Source organism: Botryllus schlosseri, chromosome 7, assembly GCF_051294905.1.
Source record: "Botryllus schlosseri isolate E-star chromosome 7, Bs_hap1, whole genome shotgun sequence".
NCBI lineage: Eukaryota > Metazoa > Chordata > Ascidiacea > Stolidobranchia > Styelidae > Botryllus > Botryllus schlosseri.
The window spans coordinates 10,100,754-10,118,682 of record NC_137242.1 but is presented as its reverse complement, the minus strand read 5'-3'; the positions used below and the strand labels follow the sequence as shown (position 1 = coordinate 10,118,682).

The window sequence follows — 17,929 nt, the reverse complement described above, 5'->3', positions numbered from 1 at the left end:
GCTAAAGCAATCGCTGCCATTACCACAAGAAAACTCGACAATAAGCAACCTAACAAACAAAATAACTGTAGCAGACATCCTAATAAACCGAACAAAGAAGCTCTCAATAATGTAACGATCAATAAATATTATCAGTCAGTCCTGTTATGTAGCTGTACGGTGTCAGAAAATGCTAGACGCCAGACGTGTTGTAGCGATCCAGCGGTAGCGCTGCGTCAGGACCTCTGAACTTTGAACCACTCACCAATACCAAATGCCACGTAGACCGAATGGCAGATGCCGCCACACCACGGCGTTTGAGTCATTGAGAGTGGCGTTTGGCGTCCGTCTCCCGTGCCGGTCATATATAGTTGTGGGAATTTCCCCGCATTTATGGAATATATTGTAGATTTCCTAAGGTAGACCTGAAACCGGTTTACTTTGTCATGTATCAATAGAATTTTAAAATGTATTCTATTTAAACGTGGTTCTTTGTTGAACGAATGGTAAAATAAGATGAAGCATATAGAGAGTTATCCGAAGGTAGTATAGTTCAGTTGAAGTAATAATGTCATCATCATTTTAGTCAAAATAAAGGCATGCACACTAATGGATAATAAAAGAAAAGATTAATAAAAGAAAGCGACAAAAATGAATGCTGCATGTGTCAGGCACGATAGGCGAGGTCGATAAGTCAGATTGTGGTCCGCTAATCTTGAGGGTACTAGTGTAATGATTCAGTAGAAATTGCTTGTATTTCGATTGAATATGGACATGCTCGACGACTGTCGCCAATTTATGTTTTAATTAGACGTAGTAATTATCAAGATATACCGAAACTACTTGAATCGGAAGTAGTAGAAAACTGGGCTGCGTAATTGAGTCCATCTGACCAACACCATGCTCACCTCCTCACCTGGGAGTTTGCTTTACAGCATGTTCTGAATTTCTGGAAATAGTGTTTTTCTGAAGGCTGAAGCAAGGTGATAATATGAAGTTGTCGGATCAGAGATTCAGAAACTTAACATCAGAATGAAACTCTTGATTCAATTCCACATCAATCACAGAAAGTGTTCTATACTCAACTGTCGTTTTTCATTGTGGCGCATGCTCATATGTTGGGCAACCATCAGACATCTTTGTCCATTGTCCATGTCTAGTTGTTTCCACTTTCAAGAATTCTCAATTAAACCAATACTTACCACATACCACCGTTTTGAGATTGGCGAGTAGATTTGAATTCCTTAGTTCATTTATTTGTGATGCTCAATTCTAAAATATTTATTCAATTAGTGTGTCTCTAATTCTTTTTTTATTATTATACATACTTAGTGTTGTAATTCCTGAATTCAACCATATTTGTTTTGTCCCGACATTTTTAGGTCATGCCTGATCTCATGGTATGTTTATGGTACAGTAGCGTAAATTTACCTGTCTTCTTGTAATTATGGGAGTAGTTGTAGTTAGCTTTATGCATATGTGAATGTGATATTTTGAGGACTTTGCTACGTGGTTCTCAATCTTGCACTCATTCAATATTACTTCTGTGACCACTATGTCCCATATTTGTTTCATATCATTGACAATCAACCTTCGCCACCATTATTTTCGACGCTAAAAGGCTACAAGTACTGTACCTGTTGTTTGTTTGTTGTATTATGAAATTTTGTTCTTTCCACATTAGTCAGAAGTCAGACAGGAGTCAACATTGCAACAGGCTTGGCTTTCAATGTGATCAAAATGCCAACCTTGCATTATATTTCCTCAGCAAGGAAATGTGTTTAGTCATCAGGCTTAGTCAACAGTGGATTTGATAACAACTGAACATATGTGATTCGATATTGGAATTGCAATTACCAACGATCTTGTCACGGTGGACTGGGAAATGTGTGTGGTCGCTTCAATACTATTGTTTAGTTCACCTGTTCACAGTTGCTATTGAATTAATGTCATAATATGCAGGGAATTATTTACACCTTATATACAGGCCCCTCACCACAATTTTTTGTTTCATTCAACAGATTCGCAATAATTGTATTGCCACCTTCCCATTTGCATCTCCAATCATCACCCACATTCATTAGGTACAAGCGTTACGGTAACCTATTCTGCAGTCATGAGTATGACTATAGACTCGCCACCCCCTGGATCCAACCCAAGAACACCTAGGAATAGCACAAGCTCAAGGTCTAGCTACTCCGAGCATTCGATCCACTCGTATAGGAATTCTACTTACGGAATAGAGGATCCCACCCAAATTTCAAATTCAGCTATGGAGGAAAGCAAGCAACTGGAAGGTTTGATTTTGATTTCTTTTGTGATATTACTGTATGATAAAAAATGTCAACTGGTCAGTACCTTCTTTTAATTTCCTTCACAGCACCCGAAGTGCCAAGTCCTGACGCGCCTTTACTCATCAATGTCGATTCTGATAAAGACGTCAAAAATGGAATGGTAAGATTCAGCAGATTGTTGTATGAACATATCTTTTATAAAGTTACAGCTAAAGGTGGTCAATGCAGTCACCGTTGGTAATCATGTAGTTGTAGTGACACTGTAAATTTCTATTCAATTACAAGTAGAGTAGCTATTTCTAAGACATGCCAAATCTACTTCAAGTGGAAGTAGAAACAAAGGTCTGGAAAGTACTTGAGTAAGTAGTTCCTATGAGTAGATTTGATCGAGGGGTCGCATACTTTTAGCAATTGATCGACGGTGGCTACTCCTGAAATTGCAAGCTACATCTTTGTGAACGACTGATGACTAGTCTAGGGAGATGTTAAAAAAAAGTCAAAATTTTGTACAAAATTTTAGTGTAACGTGAAAAAAATTGTCAAAATTGTTTACAAAGTCAAAATTTTTTCTGCAACCCGCATTTCGTTTGTATCGTAGATGTTTGCACTGTCGGTGAACTTATCGTTGGACGTCTTGTAGCCTACTTCATAGGCATACCGTTGTAGACGTCCCATTGTCTATTCATTGTGAATCATAAACAGTCAAATGAAACAAATAGGTTGACATGGTGTTTTGCTCAATGTAGCGCAATATCCTAACTGTAGCAAGACTGCGCGGGCATTGGTTCTTATATCAAGAAGCGCATGATGAAAAATTGTGATGTAGACAACATTGTCCTAATGAGGCAACACCATGTGTCACCAGCAATTTATGCACATTGCACAACTTTGGTGTTGCCAGCCAACAACTGCTGTTGTTAGACATTCTTTCTCCATTCTTGACCAGCTACTTACTAAGGACAGACTCGTTGTACTACAACAAATCTCAATTATTTCTACCATAATGCATGCTGTAACGAATCGAATTCTTCATAGGTCCAGATTTCGTTAAAATAAAGTTTTTTGATGTAAAAATTTGTCAGTTTTTCAGTCAAAAAGTGTTTTCAGGCTAAACTAATTCGTAGGACGGACAGTTCCAACCAGAAATGATGATAAGTACCTAATACAAATTCTAACATTATGGGCGAAAACGCCTAATTTACATACATGAGGGCAAAATTTTGTCAAGATTAAGATTTTTATGGTCGAAATCTTCCGTTTTAGGTAAAAAATCGCACTACTAACGACAATGAAAGTTGGTGCGATTTCCGACTATTTCGCTCTGTTGCTATAATGATTTCAATCATAAAAGCGACGCAAACATACCACAAAATTACTTCTTACTTTAGAGAATTCCGAATGTAGGAAATAAGTAGTTTTGCTTGAAAATCTATGACTTGGAAAGTCTGGAACGTAACACTCGAGTATGCAGTGCAAGAAGACAATACCTATTTCAATACTCCAAATAGTAAAAGTATTTCGTTAGCGACCACCTTTGGTTTTAGAATGCAATGTCACCATTGTTCAGGAAAAATTGCTCAATTCGAGGAAAACGGGTGACCTCGGCCAGCAAAGCGGCTCTACCTGGAGGGGCGTGAAAACTAAGGTATTTTTCAATTTGAATTGCGTAACAAGGCCCCGTCTTGTGATCGTTATCCTTTTACAGATGAATTTGCTTTGGCCCTATATGTGGCCCAGTGGAAACGTCATGCTTCAGCTGAATGTATTGGTTTGTATCGCTTGTCTCGTTGCTGGAAGAGTGGTCAATGTGTTTGTCCCTATACTCTATAAAAATATTGGTAAGCTTACACGTTTTATTTCTTGAGATAGCTTTGGTATGTAGCAGAGGTGTCGACTCTTACTCAACGAATGAATCTGTCAAGGCCTATACGATAGAATGTCATCACTAGGGCAAGTTTTTGCAACTTTTGCGACTTTTTTTACAGCTTCTGGCAGCTTCCTAGATGCTCAGAAGTTATGTAGTATGGTGTATTAAGCTGTTTGAAGGAATTTTATATCGCAACTTTCCTCCATTATTTCACTGTCGTTTAAATTTGAGGTCCTTTCTGATTAGACGTACATTCAGGGTAGACCGCCGAAAATTATATTTCCACCGGGTCAATTTTTTCAAGCTAACGATTTTGTTGAAGTCCTCAACACTGAGTTTTGCTACAGTGCCTTGGATACGGATAGATTCGAGCAGCTCGCACCCTAATAATTTCAAGAAACTTGGCCATAAATGCAACTTTTCAGTGCAACTTTTTACTGCAACTTTTGTGAAAAATAAGTGCAAGTTTCCACTGATTTGACTGCAACAAAAACTTGCCCTAGACCCATCGCCATCAGTCATCACCTGCCCGCATGTAATTTTTCGTAATTGAAGTTTACTTTTTCCTGAATGACTCTGAAGTTGACATGACATAATCTTTGTCGCGATGAATTATCCAATTTTCGACTTTTGGGGCGTTCATTCTGTGCTCGACTTTGTGATAGGCCGATTCCCAATTAGTCTCATATTGAATACGTTTGTTCAGTTAATGGACTAACGTATGGCGAGTCCTGGGATTACATCTTGACTCAAATCGGATTATACGTGACCATGAAATTCCTGCAAGGAGCAGGTGGCTTCCTGAAAGGATTGAGATCATTTCTGTGGATTCCTGTGCAACAGTACACTAACAGAAGGGTGCAGGTGAGTTGCGACGGATGCCTAAAAACACTGAGATTTTAGTACAGTGGTGACTTTATTAAATTCTATGCATACCAGAGTAGGGTGGAGTGAAAAAAAGAAAAATTTGAATTTCGTAAAGTACCATTGATATTTGGTCCCAAATCTCAAATGAACTGCTTCTATCATGATTTTAGGTTCTTTCACCCTCTAGTGGCCATGCAATTTCATCGGACGAGTCGAAAATAGCTGATTTGACCATATCTAGATAACCGCTTATGCTAGGAAGCCAGTTTTGGGCTTAAAATCTGCGGAAGCAACATGTTTTCATCTCACTTCCATAGAACTTTGTCTTGAAAATGTACAGAAAATTATTGATTGTTAGGCCGCCATTAAAAATGTTGGTTCGTTTTACCAAGTTTGCAATGCCAATTTGCATGTGACAATTTGTTACATTGCTGCTTTAACAACAAAATCTTGTTTGACAGACTTGCCAGTTGATTTTTCTATCAACCTATTATAATTTTGATAGTAGAGAGAATGATTGAACTTTCTTCATATTACATCATCCAATAATATCAATAAGCTTTGGTGATGTTGCATCGTCACAAACCTTTGTCATGAACTTGGTGGAAATTGTATCTTCCTGTTTAACAAATGAAAGGCCTGGATTGTTCAAAAGGGGAATCAGTTACAGTAAATCAGCTATACAATTTATATATATATATGTATGTTTTGTTGAAAATGATGGTTTTCATATTACTTGGGACATTGTTAAACTGTTTTATGTATTATACATATTGTACACGCTGCTGTACTAATCAGCTCCGATTGCGATGCTGGTGATACTCAAAGTCTGGTTTCTACTGGCAGGTCCTCGGAAAAGTATATTCTGACAAAAAATCGTAATACAACTGATAACATTAATATTTGAGCTTTATAAAGCCTAAAAACCTGTTCACTGAAATTTAAGTAGTCCAGGAACATTGCTCTCGAGTTGTGCGAAAATAATCAAACGTACTGTAATTCGTTATTGACCTCTCACCACCCCTGATTCTAACACAGGCCATAGTTGGCAAGTGGGATCCACAATCAAAGTCAATGGGTAAAACATTTCGTCCGAAAATGTGGGGTCCTATTTCTCGTACAAGAATTTCGTATTATCGTAGATTGAAATTAAAATTTAGAATTAGAATTTCAGATTTTTATTATTTTATTGTCTATTATTCTTGATATATTTCTGCGGGGTCATTAGTCCATCGGTTATGAAAAAAATCATTGAATCAACCGATTCGACGTGTAGGCCTATTATGAATCATGTTAAAATTTTCCTTCAGGTCTGTTAAGTCGTTGACTTTATTTCAGACGAGACTCTTTTCACACCTGCATTCTCTGTCGCTGCGTTGGCACCTGTCCAGAAAAACCGGGGAGGTGCTGCGCTCGATCGACCGTGGAACGCAAAGTATCAACACCCTGCTGTCGTACATCGTCTTCAGTATTCTGCCGACTATTGCCGATATCGTGGTCGCCATCGCGTATTTCGTCACTTCGTTTAACGCGTGGTTCGGACTGATTATCTTTGTGTGCATTGCATTATACTTGCGTAAGTGGAGATATTTTCAAGTACTGAAATTATTGCTAACAGTGAAGCTATCAACGTGAATTATAGATTTCATACTATTTTCCACTTTGGATTGTGTAGAAGGCTGCAAGCGTCGATTGGTCATGTCAGAGCATACGAAACATGTACTACAAAGCTACTTACGGTAGCACAAGTCGTGATCAGCAACAGCTTTGTCACAAAGTGCAATTGTCGAATGTTAACATGCAGTGGCAACGACCGTTCTGCTTCGCTAAGGCTGGAATCTGAATTGTTTTGCTACAGCTACTGTAGGATTTCTGGCAATCGAAAAGTTATCACCCAGAGCTCGGAATCAACTGAATCTGGTCTTGATCGAAAGCTACTGTCGCACTGATTTCGAAAATATATATTAAAGTATGGTCAGGGCCCTGAAACCTGACCAAAAATTACCTTAAACATCTGAAATCTGCATTGTTCAGAGCAATCGGATGACCGCAGAACAATGACCAATTGCGGGTCTCGGATTGTTCGAACAAATCCGATATTTTAGACTTGGAGGGCAAATTCAGAGTTATTCCAGTGTCTGATCATATTTTAATATATATGTTCAGAATCGGTGTGACAGTAGCTTATGATCAATACCAGATTCAGTAAATTCTGCGCTCTGATAGCTTCTGGATTGCCGGAAATCCTACAATCACTGCCGCGAAGCAATCCAGTTTCCAGCCTCCATGACCATCAGAAAAATCAGTTGTTGCCATTCCGTATTTACATTCGATAGTGCAAAGAAATAGGTATGGTCTAAAAATAGCAAAGACCTTTAATCTGATGCATATGCTGCTGATGTCGTGTTCTTTGTGGTCGCATAAAACCTACATAATAGAACTTTCAGCATCACTCATACTGTTGTTACATCATAATGAGGGATACTCGAATACTATGCTTGTAGCCTTATACTCGATTCAGAATCAAATCACGCTTGTAGTCGATTTTGCTCAGCCCTACATGCAACCTTATATATATTCTACAAAATGTAGATATCATTTTGATATTCCTTTATTGCAGTTGATACTATCTTGATTACGGAATGGAGAACCAAATACCGAAGAGATATGAACACCAAAGACAATAAGGCAAAGCAACGGGCAACCGACTCTTTGTTAAATTTTGAGACGGTGAGTTATACCAAATTGGAACCTATTGTTCGCGAGCCAGACAAGGCTCTTTTGGTGGTGACGTATGGCTCTAAGGAAGATAGAAGTTGCTAATTTTCAAATATTATATTCATATTGAAATAGCCCGAATATTATCGGCTGACACTTGTCAGGGGTGATCGTCAGCATCTAGTAGAGAATTGGAAAGATCATTGTATCAACTAATATATTATGAAATATGACGTCACCGGCATAAAATTTTTAAAAAATCGAGGCGGAGAGATCGCTTTAGCTCAATAGTACTATTTTCAGGTGGAGTTTGTGTACCATATAAAAATGATGCATAAATAAATCTATATGGTGTCACTGTTGCGCATCTTCGCTTTCTTAACCATTTGCGAAAGTTCTGTCGGCGTTCCTTCACTGTTGCACTTGCTTGACCCAGTTTCTCGACACAACATCTTCTGGTCCCATTTCTTCAGCTATTACATGGAAAGCATATGATGTGTCACTCACTTTGCACTCATACATTGCAGGCATACTGGTCGAGATTCGGTTATAATAAATCATCATTCAATACTTTAAGATATCGCTTATTCACAAAACCGTTATTTCTGTTGAGTAGTATAGGTACTTAATACTTATGAATGTTATGATGATAAACGATGGAAACTTGAGATTTCCAGTTTTCGCCCCAAGGTCGCAGTGCACACATCGATTCTCAATGTAAAGTATGATGGTGTGATCGGAGCAAGCCGTTGTCTTTTTGATGAAGATAGATAGATAAAGTCCTTGACAATTTGTTTCCGACTTTGGTTCTCACAATGAAGCTTTCAGTCACTTTACGCCTCTGTTAACAATGTGACACATGGAAGATTCATTACAATTTCGACCCCTCTATGTTGAATTGCAATATTATATAATGCAGGACCAACTGTGCTCACATGCAAGGTTACTGTGGCCATGCAACGTGGGTTGCTTGCAAAGGCACAAGCGAGTCAGCGTTGTTACTCATGCAGAAGTAGCTAATTCTTAGACAGTTCAAACTACTCGTTAGAACGCCTTGTAAGGCTATATCTGCACCTTCCTTGTCCAGCATCATATACATTCATGATAAGCATATCATATGGATGCACAGATCGTGGGTATGTATATCACGAGTCTTTGTATATGTACGGTAATAAAAAATATGGAACGTCCTATTACTTTAAGTGGTAGTAAGATCTGATATGTCCTTGAGTAAGCAGTTTGAAAAGGTAGATTTGCTGGTATACTATTAGCAGTAACTCGGAGGTGACTGCTTTTGAATTTGCAAGTGCATCTTTGTGCGATCAACACAAAATGACAAGTGACCAAATTGCTTTACCTATTTCCAATTCCAAAGTGTAACAAATATATGTGTCTAAGAAAATCAGTTTATTAAAAGTGGAAGTCAACAAATCTTACTTGAGTATAACAAAAAAGTTAAAGAAATAGGAACATAGTTTGTTGTCGACCACCTCTGCTCGCTTTCAGGCCATTATATTGAACTGCCCAGTTTTCCGAGCGTCCGCTGTGCGTCACGTAATATGTTGCCGTGATAACAGGTGAAGTACTACAACGCTGAAAAATTCGAAGTGGAGAAGTACGACGATGCCATTGTCGATTACCAGTCTTCCGAATTTGGGAGTAACGCTTTGCTGGTTCTTCTAAACGTGTCGCAAAGTCTGATTATCAACGTCGGGCTGCTTGTCGGATGCATTCTGTGTGCGAAATTGGTTGTGGACGGTACTTTTCAGGTAAGCGGCCTCATTCTATTATTGCTTGTATTTGATGTAATCACCAGAATTTTTGTACGCAATGAAAGCTAGAACCAAAAAACGATGAACAAAAAAACATTGACCAGTCTCCGATAGAAATAATATTTACTGTACCCTACAAAACACTGACATAATGAAAATAGGTTGATTGCATCATAACTCAAGGTATTGATTTCTTAGGCGATGCTATCTTCTCATTTCACCGATTGGACAAAATTGCCCAAGTACCAGGGTCACTGAAATTTTACCCAGGGTTGTAATGACTCGAGTCATGACTCGACTCGAGTCTGACTCGAGTCATTTTCTCAAAATACGGAAATGACTCGACTCGACTCGAGTCAATCTGTGCATTGACTCGACTTGGACTCGAATCTGCGTATGACTCGAGACTCAGACGGCTATGACCGACATTTCATTGTAATTTCACAGAATAGTAACACAGCCACCCTATTGGTATTTCGTCTATTGGTACTAGTACTTGAAAATGCGACCAGAAACTGCTAAAAGTGAGGAAAATTAGTATATTAAAATGTGAACCATTTGATATCACCAAACACAGTTACAAAAGTGTGTTTAACAAGACTTTAACTGGAAACTGAGCAGTCAAAACAATGACTTGGACTCGGACTCGAGTCATAATACCATGACTCGGACTCGAACCTCTGATCGATGACTTGGACTCGGACTTGACTCGGTGGTGAATTGAAAATGACTCGACTTGACTCGAGTCAAAACTATAAAACTGAATTGACTTGTGACTTGGTTACAACCCTGTTATTACCTCATGAATCATTTTATGTATATCCCTAAGATGTACCTTGCAATTTCAAATGTAGTCACCATATGATTATATGATTATCCACTGAAAGTATGTAACCCCCCCTTGAAGAAATCTACTTTTTCAGTACTTTCCATACCTTCATTTTCAACTTTCACTTGATGTTTTGGTTAGTTTTGGCATGAGCAGAAATTTATGGTGTTTCTACTTAGGTACCAAGAATGACCACTTGGGATCCCTGGTCTTATTTCTTGGCTCGGTTGTGTCCATTAATTTGTTTTGCGGCACCAAATAACTTAAATTTACTGTTCTATCCGTCAGGTCGGAGACTTTGTGCTGTTCGGTGCTTACATTGTGCAGTTGTACAGCCCGTTGAACTATTTCGGCACATACTACCGCATGACCCAGTCTAGCTTCATCGACATGGAGAACATGCTTGAGCTGTTTGATCAAGTATGAGTTTACGGAATTTTCCGGTAAAACTTCAGTCGTCAAACTGCTCTCTTTACAGGAGCAAGAAGTTGTCGATGATCCGAACGCAATTACTTTGAAAATAGATGACAAATCTGTTGAATTTGACAATGTCTTCTTTTCGTATCAGCCCGAGAAGGCTATTTTGAAAGGGATTTCATTTGAAGTGAATCCGGGAGAAACAGTGGCATTGGTAATTTGTTTATGTGATCATTATTTATGTATTATTAGGATCGATTTGATAATTATTATGATTGTTTATCTTCACTGTGAATATGTGCGAGCACTGCCACATTCTTGCGACCAATTCATACTCTAATTGGGGCAATGCTTTGATAGCCTCTAATTAGCTAGTCTGAAAACTGTTTTCACAATGGTCTGGCAAAACAGGGGGATTGATAATTTGTTTGGGTGATCATAAATTATTATTTGATGTTTGTTATAGCATTTGTCTTCATTGCGAATATGTGTACTTAAACATATGTTTCGATCAATTCAAACTGTACCAAGTAGTGCTATGCTTTCAGCTTGCTTGCTTATGATGTAGTTTTCTAATCTGAAAGCTGCTGTAATAACAGGTAACAGGTCAAGCATCATCCATAGTCAATGCATGTTCTGTGATAGACGAAGCCTAGTCAAATATGAACGAACCCAATCCGTTTGAGCACATGGTAAGGCCACTAGCTTTACCTAAATGTTATTTGTATGAGTGCGATTTGACGTGTCAATTTTACACACACATTTCGATGGATTTTTTTCCAATCTTGACCTTCGTTTTGTTATTTTAGGTGGGCCCATCTGGTTCCGGCAAAAGTACAATTATTCGTCTGCTATTCCGATTTTATGACATCCAGGCGGGCGTCATCAAACTCGACGGAACAGATATATCAACCGTTACTCAGTCGTCTCTTCGTCAATATATTGGAGTTGTGCCGCAAGACACTGTGCTATTCAACGATAACATACAGTGAGTATCGCTATTTTGTGTCTGAGTTGATGTATTTGGAACTTGTGTCTCGGGCCTGTTACGGCGTGATACGCAAGCGCGATGCTCTGAGTTTAGGTACGGTATTTTCTAGTGAATTTATAGTAAGAGGAGAAATAAGAATGTTCCATGGTCTGTGGACATATGAGCATGCGGATTAGGGTTGGTTGTATGGCACGGATTAGCGGATTTACGATTTTGAAGTCCAAAACGTGGTCCAGATTTGAGATTTGAATCCATGTGTACATCCGAAGCCAGAATTCAAATCGTATCATGTCTAAATCTGAGTCCAGCCCCTGTAATTGATAATAATCTGTACTTTAATGTCCAAGTCCAAATCTGAATAAAATTTTAAATAGCCGTTTAATTAAAGCGGTTGGCTTGATTTTTAAATAATTTTTATCAGTGACCTTGACAACTATGCACAAGCATACAAACTTTTCGCGGACCAGTAACAAACTCGTCAGGACCACATGTCGCCGACCACTGCCCTAGAATCTAACATTAGCATCATTGCTGCCGCCGATGGGACTTGAACCCGAACCTGCGTATTACAAGACCGACGCTCTAACCCAGTGAGCCCCAAACTGTGTGACGCCACAGATTATCAGGTGTGCCGTGAATCTATTGGAATTAAATCGAGTATATTGAAGATTTGGTTTTGATTATTTAGTTCTGCGCTTACGCCTTGCTCATAGCTATTATGCCAACGCGGTTATGAAACAGTACAGCGTGTTTTCCTATTTTAAGGGTTTTGTGATCTGGACTTCAGCTTGCACTAAAAAATTTGTTCTCAGAATCCGCTGTTGTTACCAAGTAGTTAAGTAAATAAGTAGTTAATCTATTTGGAAGCAGTGAATCAAGCAGTCTTTCGGTAGAAAAAGACATCTTTCATTTCCGTAACATCCCTTTCTTTCAAACGCTGTTTCCTCAAAAAATAAGTGGCTGGGTTTTGGCTGTCGCCCCCAAATCCTACTACAGAATCGGCGCAAAAGCAATCAAAATTACCGTATATCGCCATTCGCATATTTATGAGCATGTGAACTATGTGACTTGACCGTTTTGACTGAAATTATAAGCTGCAAACTAGAGAGACTGCTTGGAGTTAACGAGCAATGCATGCAATGCAAGTTTCAGTCATATATGTTCATATTAACAAGCACATCCATCCAGGATGTTTCAAACCAACTTTTCATCTGTAATAAGTGTTGCCGCACGCACTTTATATTTTTGCAGTGTGCCACAAGCTGTAAAAGGTTTAGGAACCACTGATGTGACCACTGAGATACGTGGCTGCTAACGTCACTCGTGTAATGGTTTACTTTCACGCTAACAATTTCTGAACTGTCAATACAGAAACAACATCCGGTATGGACGTGTGACCGCCACAGACAAGGAAGTGGAAGAGGCGGCCCTAGCCGCCGACGTCCATGACAAGATAGTCAGCTTCCCGGACGGATATAACACCATGGTTGGAGAACGTGGGCTGAAACTCAGTGGCGGGGAGAAACAGCGTGTCGCAATCGCAAGGACGATATTGAAATCTCCCGATATACTTCTGCTTGACGAGGTTGGTTACGAGTGCTTAACTCCTTGGAGTACTCAATAAGTTTTGTCTACTTGCGCTGCTGACTCGCGTGGTTATGATATTCAACTACTTCTACTTCAACATTACAGCTTTTAAGATTTTTTGGCAAAAGTAGATCTAGAATACTCACTTTATTACTTACCTGGAAATCGCTTCCTCTACTTTTGTATACTCGCCAGGGCTTTGGAGCAGGCGTAAATGTTTAATTACTCCAGCTCCAGATCCGAAGATCTCTTATATTATATATTACCTCCAGCTCCGGAGCTCATTTATAACACTGCTCTAGCTATGTTGTGTATCTGATGTGTGAAACCTATTGATTGGGTCAGTCAGTATCATCGGCCGTAGCTATTACCGTGTAACTGTTCTGCTGTCAAATCCCCTACAACATGGTTACTTTGAAAAAGGTGATCCAAAGAAGCAACAATTCTTAATTTTGCGAAGTATTGCTGTTAAATTATGTGAATTCAGCCAATATTAATAGAGTACCATCTTATGAATCACGTGAGCTACTTTTCAAACAACTCTCTCCGGCTACAAGGATCTGGTACGTACGCTGCTTTTTTCAAGTAGTGATATTTTGACCACTTCCACTACTACGTCAGGGGCTCATGAGGTTTAAAGTATTTACTTTTTGCAATTTTTGCCAAGTAGAAGGAGACGCATTTGTATCATTTTTATGAGTGAAATTTGCATAAGAGCCTTTCGCGACGCTTTGTGCCAGTCTACTTCCCAAAAATTCTTGAACTTTAGTAGGCTGTGTGCAACAGTGTCCCATGCATTTTACTTGTCAGCAACTTGTGAAAACTTGGAATTGGTCAATTAATAGTATCGTAGAACCCTAAATACAATGTCGTTTGCGTAGAGTAAGCAAACAGACCCTACTTGATTACTCGGCAGAGGATTTTTTTCCATGCATAAGTATACTGCTGAGGCTCATGCTTCAACTCAAATTTTCAATTTCATTTGCACAGGCAACGTCAGCGTTGGATACAACGACCGAACGGCATATTCAGGAGTCGTTGAATAAGATTAGTAGCGGAAAAACAACTATCGTGGTGGCTCATCGACTCTCGACAATCGTGAACGCCAGCTGCATCATCGTCCTGCAAGACGGAGAAATCGCCGAAAGGGGAAGGTAATTATGGCGTGGTAGTATAGTAACAGTTTGGTGGTGTGGCGCACAATCCAGCTTCTGAATCCCGAAAACAGTTGCTGATTTACCGATAAAAGTTCCTCTCGTCCCAAACGTGCCCACCAAAAAACGTGTGTCAGCATTTTCTGTCGGCATTGATTTTCGCTACAATTCCGTAAAATCGCGCTGTCTTTTCCGGCGAACCCTGATGTAGTCATCGAGCAGCAGCTACTTGAATGGAAATAATGTCGTTAATTTCTACTCGATTACAGTTGGAAGTAGCGTGGTTTGAAAATTACATGAGTAAACAATTTAACACTTTTTTTGCGAAATGCATGTTCGTGACTGACGTGGAACCAACAATGGAGCCTAATAGCTGCATCATGGTTGCTCAATGTATCAGGTTCTCTTTTATCAAGTCGAAAGTCGAAATACAAGCAATTTCTTCTAAATGAATACTAGCCAGTCTTCAGGATTACCGGACCACGACCTAACATCGACCTCGCCCTCCGCCACATACCACCTCATTTTGTCGCTTGCGCCTTATATTCTCTGCATTACTTTTCATTCAGTGTGCATGCCTCTTCTTTACTTCGCCTAGGCTAAGGTGGGTGTCTGATATTAAAGGCTACTCCAAGTGGTTTCGACACCTTCCTATCTTTTCATTGTATCGCAGTCTTGTGATGTTTTTGAAACGATGAAAATATTAATAAACCTGATTGATTGATTGATTGATTGATTGATCAAAGCGTAGTCAAACCTATTTTCCATTACCGTCACCGTATGGATTAAAAATAGAACTGATATGTATTCCTGTCTGCGAATTACAATCGACACTCTACTATGAAATCATATCTCCGATTTGATTCAGCCCCAACTAGATCAGTTTCGAAACTGCAATTTCCTCACAATTTTCAATTGAATTTCGTACCGATATTTTTTCTCTAGTCACGATGAATTGCTGAAACTCAACGGAGTGTACGCTGGAATGTGGTCTCAGCAATTGTCAGATATTACAGAAAGCAGCGATGCTAATGAGAAAGGGGATGGCTGTAGTGGCAAAGACAAAATAATGACGGATTGAACAGAACAGTCCCCAGGAAGCATTCTAATATTTCCTGTCAATGTGTCTGTTTTCATTTGTGTGTTCCCGTGTATTTATTTGTGACTACGCTCCCTTTCCTTTCACTAATTTTGTGAACGCTGATTCCCAATTCTCTTATCTTTACGGGTGCAATATTTTCCTGTGTTGATCGCATTTGTACCGCTGGACTCATCTTGAACGTACAGCACTGTTCGACGCCATCCATTTCGGCGGCTATGCCTGAAAGTGTTTAAGGTTTCGTCCTACACTCCCCTGGAGATTCCCAACATGATTCATCATAACCCAACATAATTGTGAGTACATATAGACTAAATTCTATATTGTGCGTATGACTCTTAATTTATGTTAAGTTAAAGAAATTGACTCGCATGACCCTTTCGCACTACTGACTTCGCCAATGTGTGTACGTTTTTGCGTGTAATTCGACAAACGTGTGCAGTATTGCTCGTATGAGCCGTCTTTTGTTTCGTGGAAAATACTGTGCTTTTGTAGTGGAAATGAACGCCATTATTCGTAATATTTCCTCAATTTCTAATGCGATTTTTAGACATGACCTACCAAGAGCCGGACGTGTTTTGAATCTATGTAGTACATTAATTTTTTGTTTCAATTACGGCTTGGAGCGAGTTACACAGCTATCACGGTCCTGCTGTGACGCCACTGAGGCAGGTCATCATTTCTTCAAAGTTCTGTTTTGTTAAATTGTTGCGCTTTTCACCATCCAGAATGCGTCTGGCGTCTCGCCAATGTGCGATCTTGCCCTGAACGTAATTACCTTCTAGCTGTGGCATTATGATTGGTGCATCGTTACATCACACTGTTATTCGCTTACTTGCCTCTGGTGCCGGATTTCAGAGATTTGATTAATCAGTCATGCATTTATCTTGGATAGTACATTTCTGCTTGCGTGTCTTCGCCGTGTTTGTAACCAGCACTCTCGTATATAGTGTCTATGTGTCTATATTCATATGTCTTTCTCTATTCAGTTTCATCCCGTTGCATTTGTTTATTGTGTATTCGTACTGTGATTTCAATTACTGTACTAAGAAATATGTGTGCTCGCCGATTGTGTTTCTACTTTCTGCTTCCTGACTTTTGTTACGACTCTGCGACCTATGACCTGGGCAGTACATACTCGAGAAGAATAATCAATTTTATAGACGTCGAATATATTTCAGCGTTTAGTAGGAGATTCACGTTGGGAGTCTGAAAAATAGATCGAGACTAGGCGTCATATGAAATGTGAGAACATTGTGATCCGCAATCGCACTGAGCCTGTACTGTAGAGTGGGGGTTAACGACGTCGTACCACTTGTAACATTTTCAGACTTGCAATACCGAAGGAAAATCCTGTAAAAATGGTACATTTTTCCAAAAAAGAGAACAAAATCTCAAAAAAGAGGACATTTGAGCGTCCTCCGAGGACACTTTAAAAAAGAGGACAAGTCCCCTTGAGAGGACGTATGGTAACCCTAATATACGGGCTAAGCCTCACCTGTGATACCGCAATTCATTACTAACAGCTCAGAATTTATAATAACTCGTATTAACCGAATGCTATTGACGCCCTGCTTCCTAAGATCTAAATATTAATGATGTCAAAGCTCTAGAACCACTCAAACTCGCCAATGAATGTGAATATTCGGCTTTGTTTTGTACAATGATAGCACAGAGAAACAATGACTAGGTAAGGCACAGTTGAATTTGCCTCACTCATTGTTCGCTAACAAGCCGACAATCACAGCGCAGAGCGGATTTAGTGATACAATGCGATGGGCTATCGGCTTGTGAAACAGATGGTGTGGTTTGACTCGTGTAGTTGCGACGGTATACATGTGGTGCAGAGTAAATCCATTCCTTTACTGGTATATCTGTTATGTAATTTCTATCCATTCACACCTACCTTTAATTGTGCATATGTATAGTAGGTAGTAACCTCCGTGTGAAGAGTGATAATGTGATAAGAAAAAAAATTGGCAAGTGAATTGGCTACTATTTTAGTTTATATATTTGTGAATCTGACTCTACAGGGGTTTTCGTAGTGTTTTGCCAAGGCATCTTCAAATTTGTAGCCTAGCTGAGAGTTGGATTTGTTGAAGACGTTAGATATGCTTTAAGACTCGATAATATGATGTTGGCAACCAATATATTGTGGTTTATCAAAACCCTTGCTAATCATTGCATTTTGCAGTTTTACAACAACGCCATTCCGCCGTCCAGTATCAACAGATGCTGTGTCACGTATGATACAGTTTTGGGATCAAGTCACTACCTTCGAGTCATTTCGAGTCATTGCACATTTTGAATCGAGTCAAGTCAAGTCAATCGGTTTTCGAAGATGACTCAAGTCAA

At 39.3% G+C, this 17,929-nt stretch overlaps 1 protein-coding gene across 1 annotated transcript; it reads left to right on the top strand.

Moving 5' to 3' along the window:
• Nucleotides 1-333: 333 nt before the first annotated feature.
• Nucleotides 334-16,643, top strand: LOC145442471 (ATP-binding cassette sub-family B member 6-like). The gene is made up of 14 exons (XM_080320390.1): nucleotides 334-2,276; nucleotides 2,360-2,433; nucleotides 3,841-3,918; nucleotides 3,979-4,111; nucleotides 4,847-5,004; nucleotides 6,346-6,583; nucleotides 7,628-7,737; nucleotides 9,303-9,494; nucleotides 10,615-10,746; nucleotides 10,805-10,957; nucleotides 11,553-11,731; nucleotides 13,106-13,319; nucleotides 14,312-14,475; nucleotides 15,421-16,643. The coding sequence occupies exons 1-14, from the start codon at nucleotides 2,096-2,098 to the stop codon at nucleotides 15,554-15,556; spliced, it is 2,142 nt and encodes a 713-aa protein (XP_080176516.1). The 5' UTR covers nucleotides 334-2,095; the 3' UTR covers nucleotides 15,557-16,643.
• Nucleotides 16,644-17,929: the final 1,286 nt, after the last annotated feature.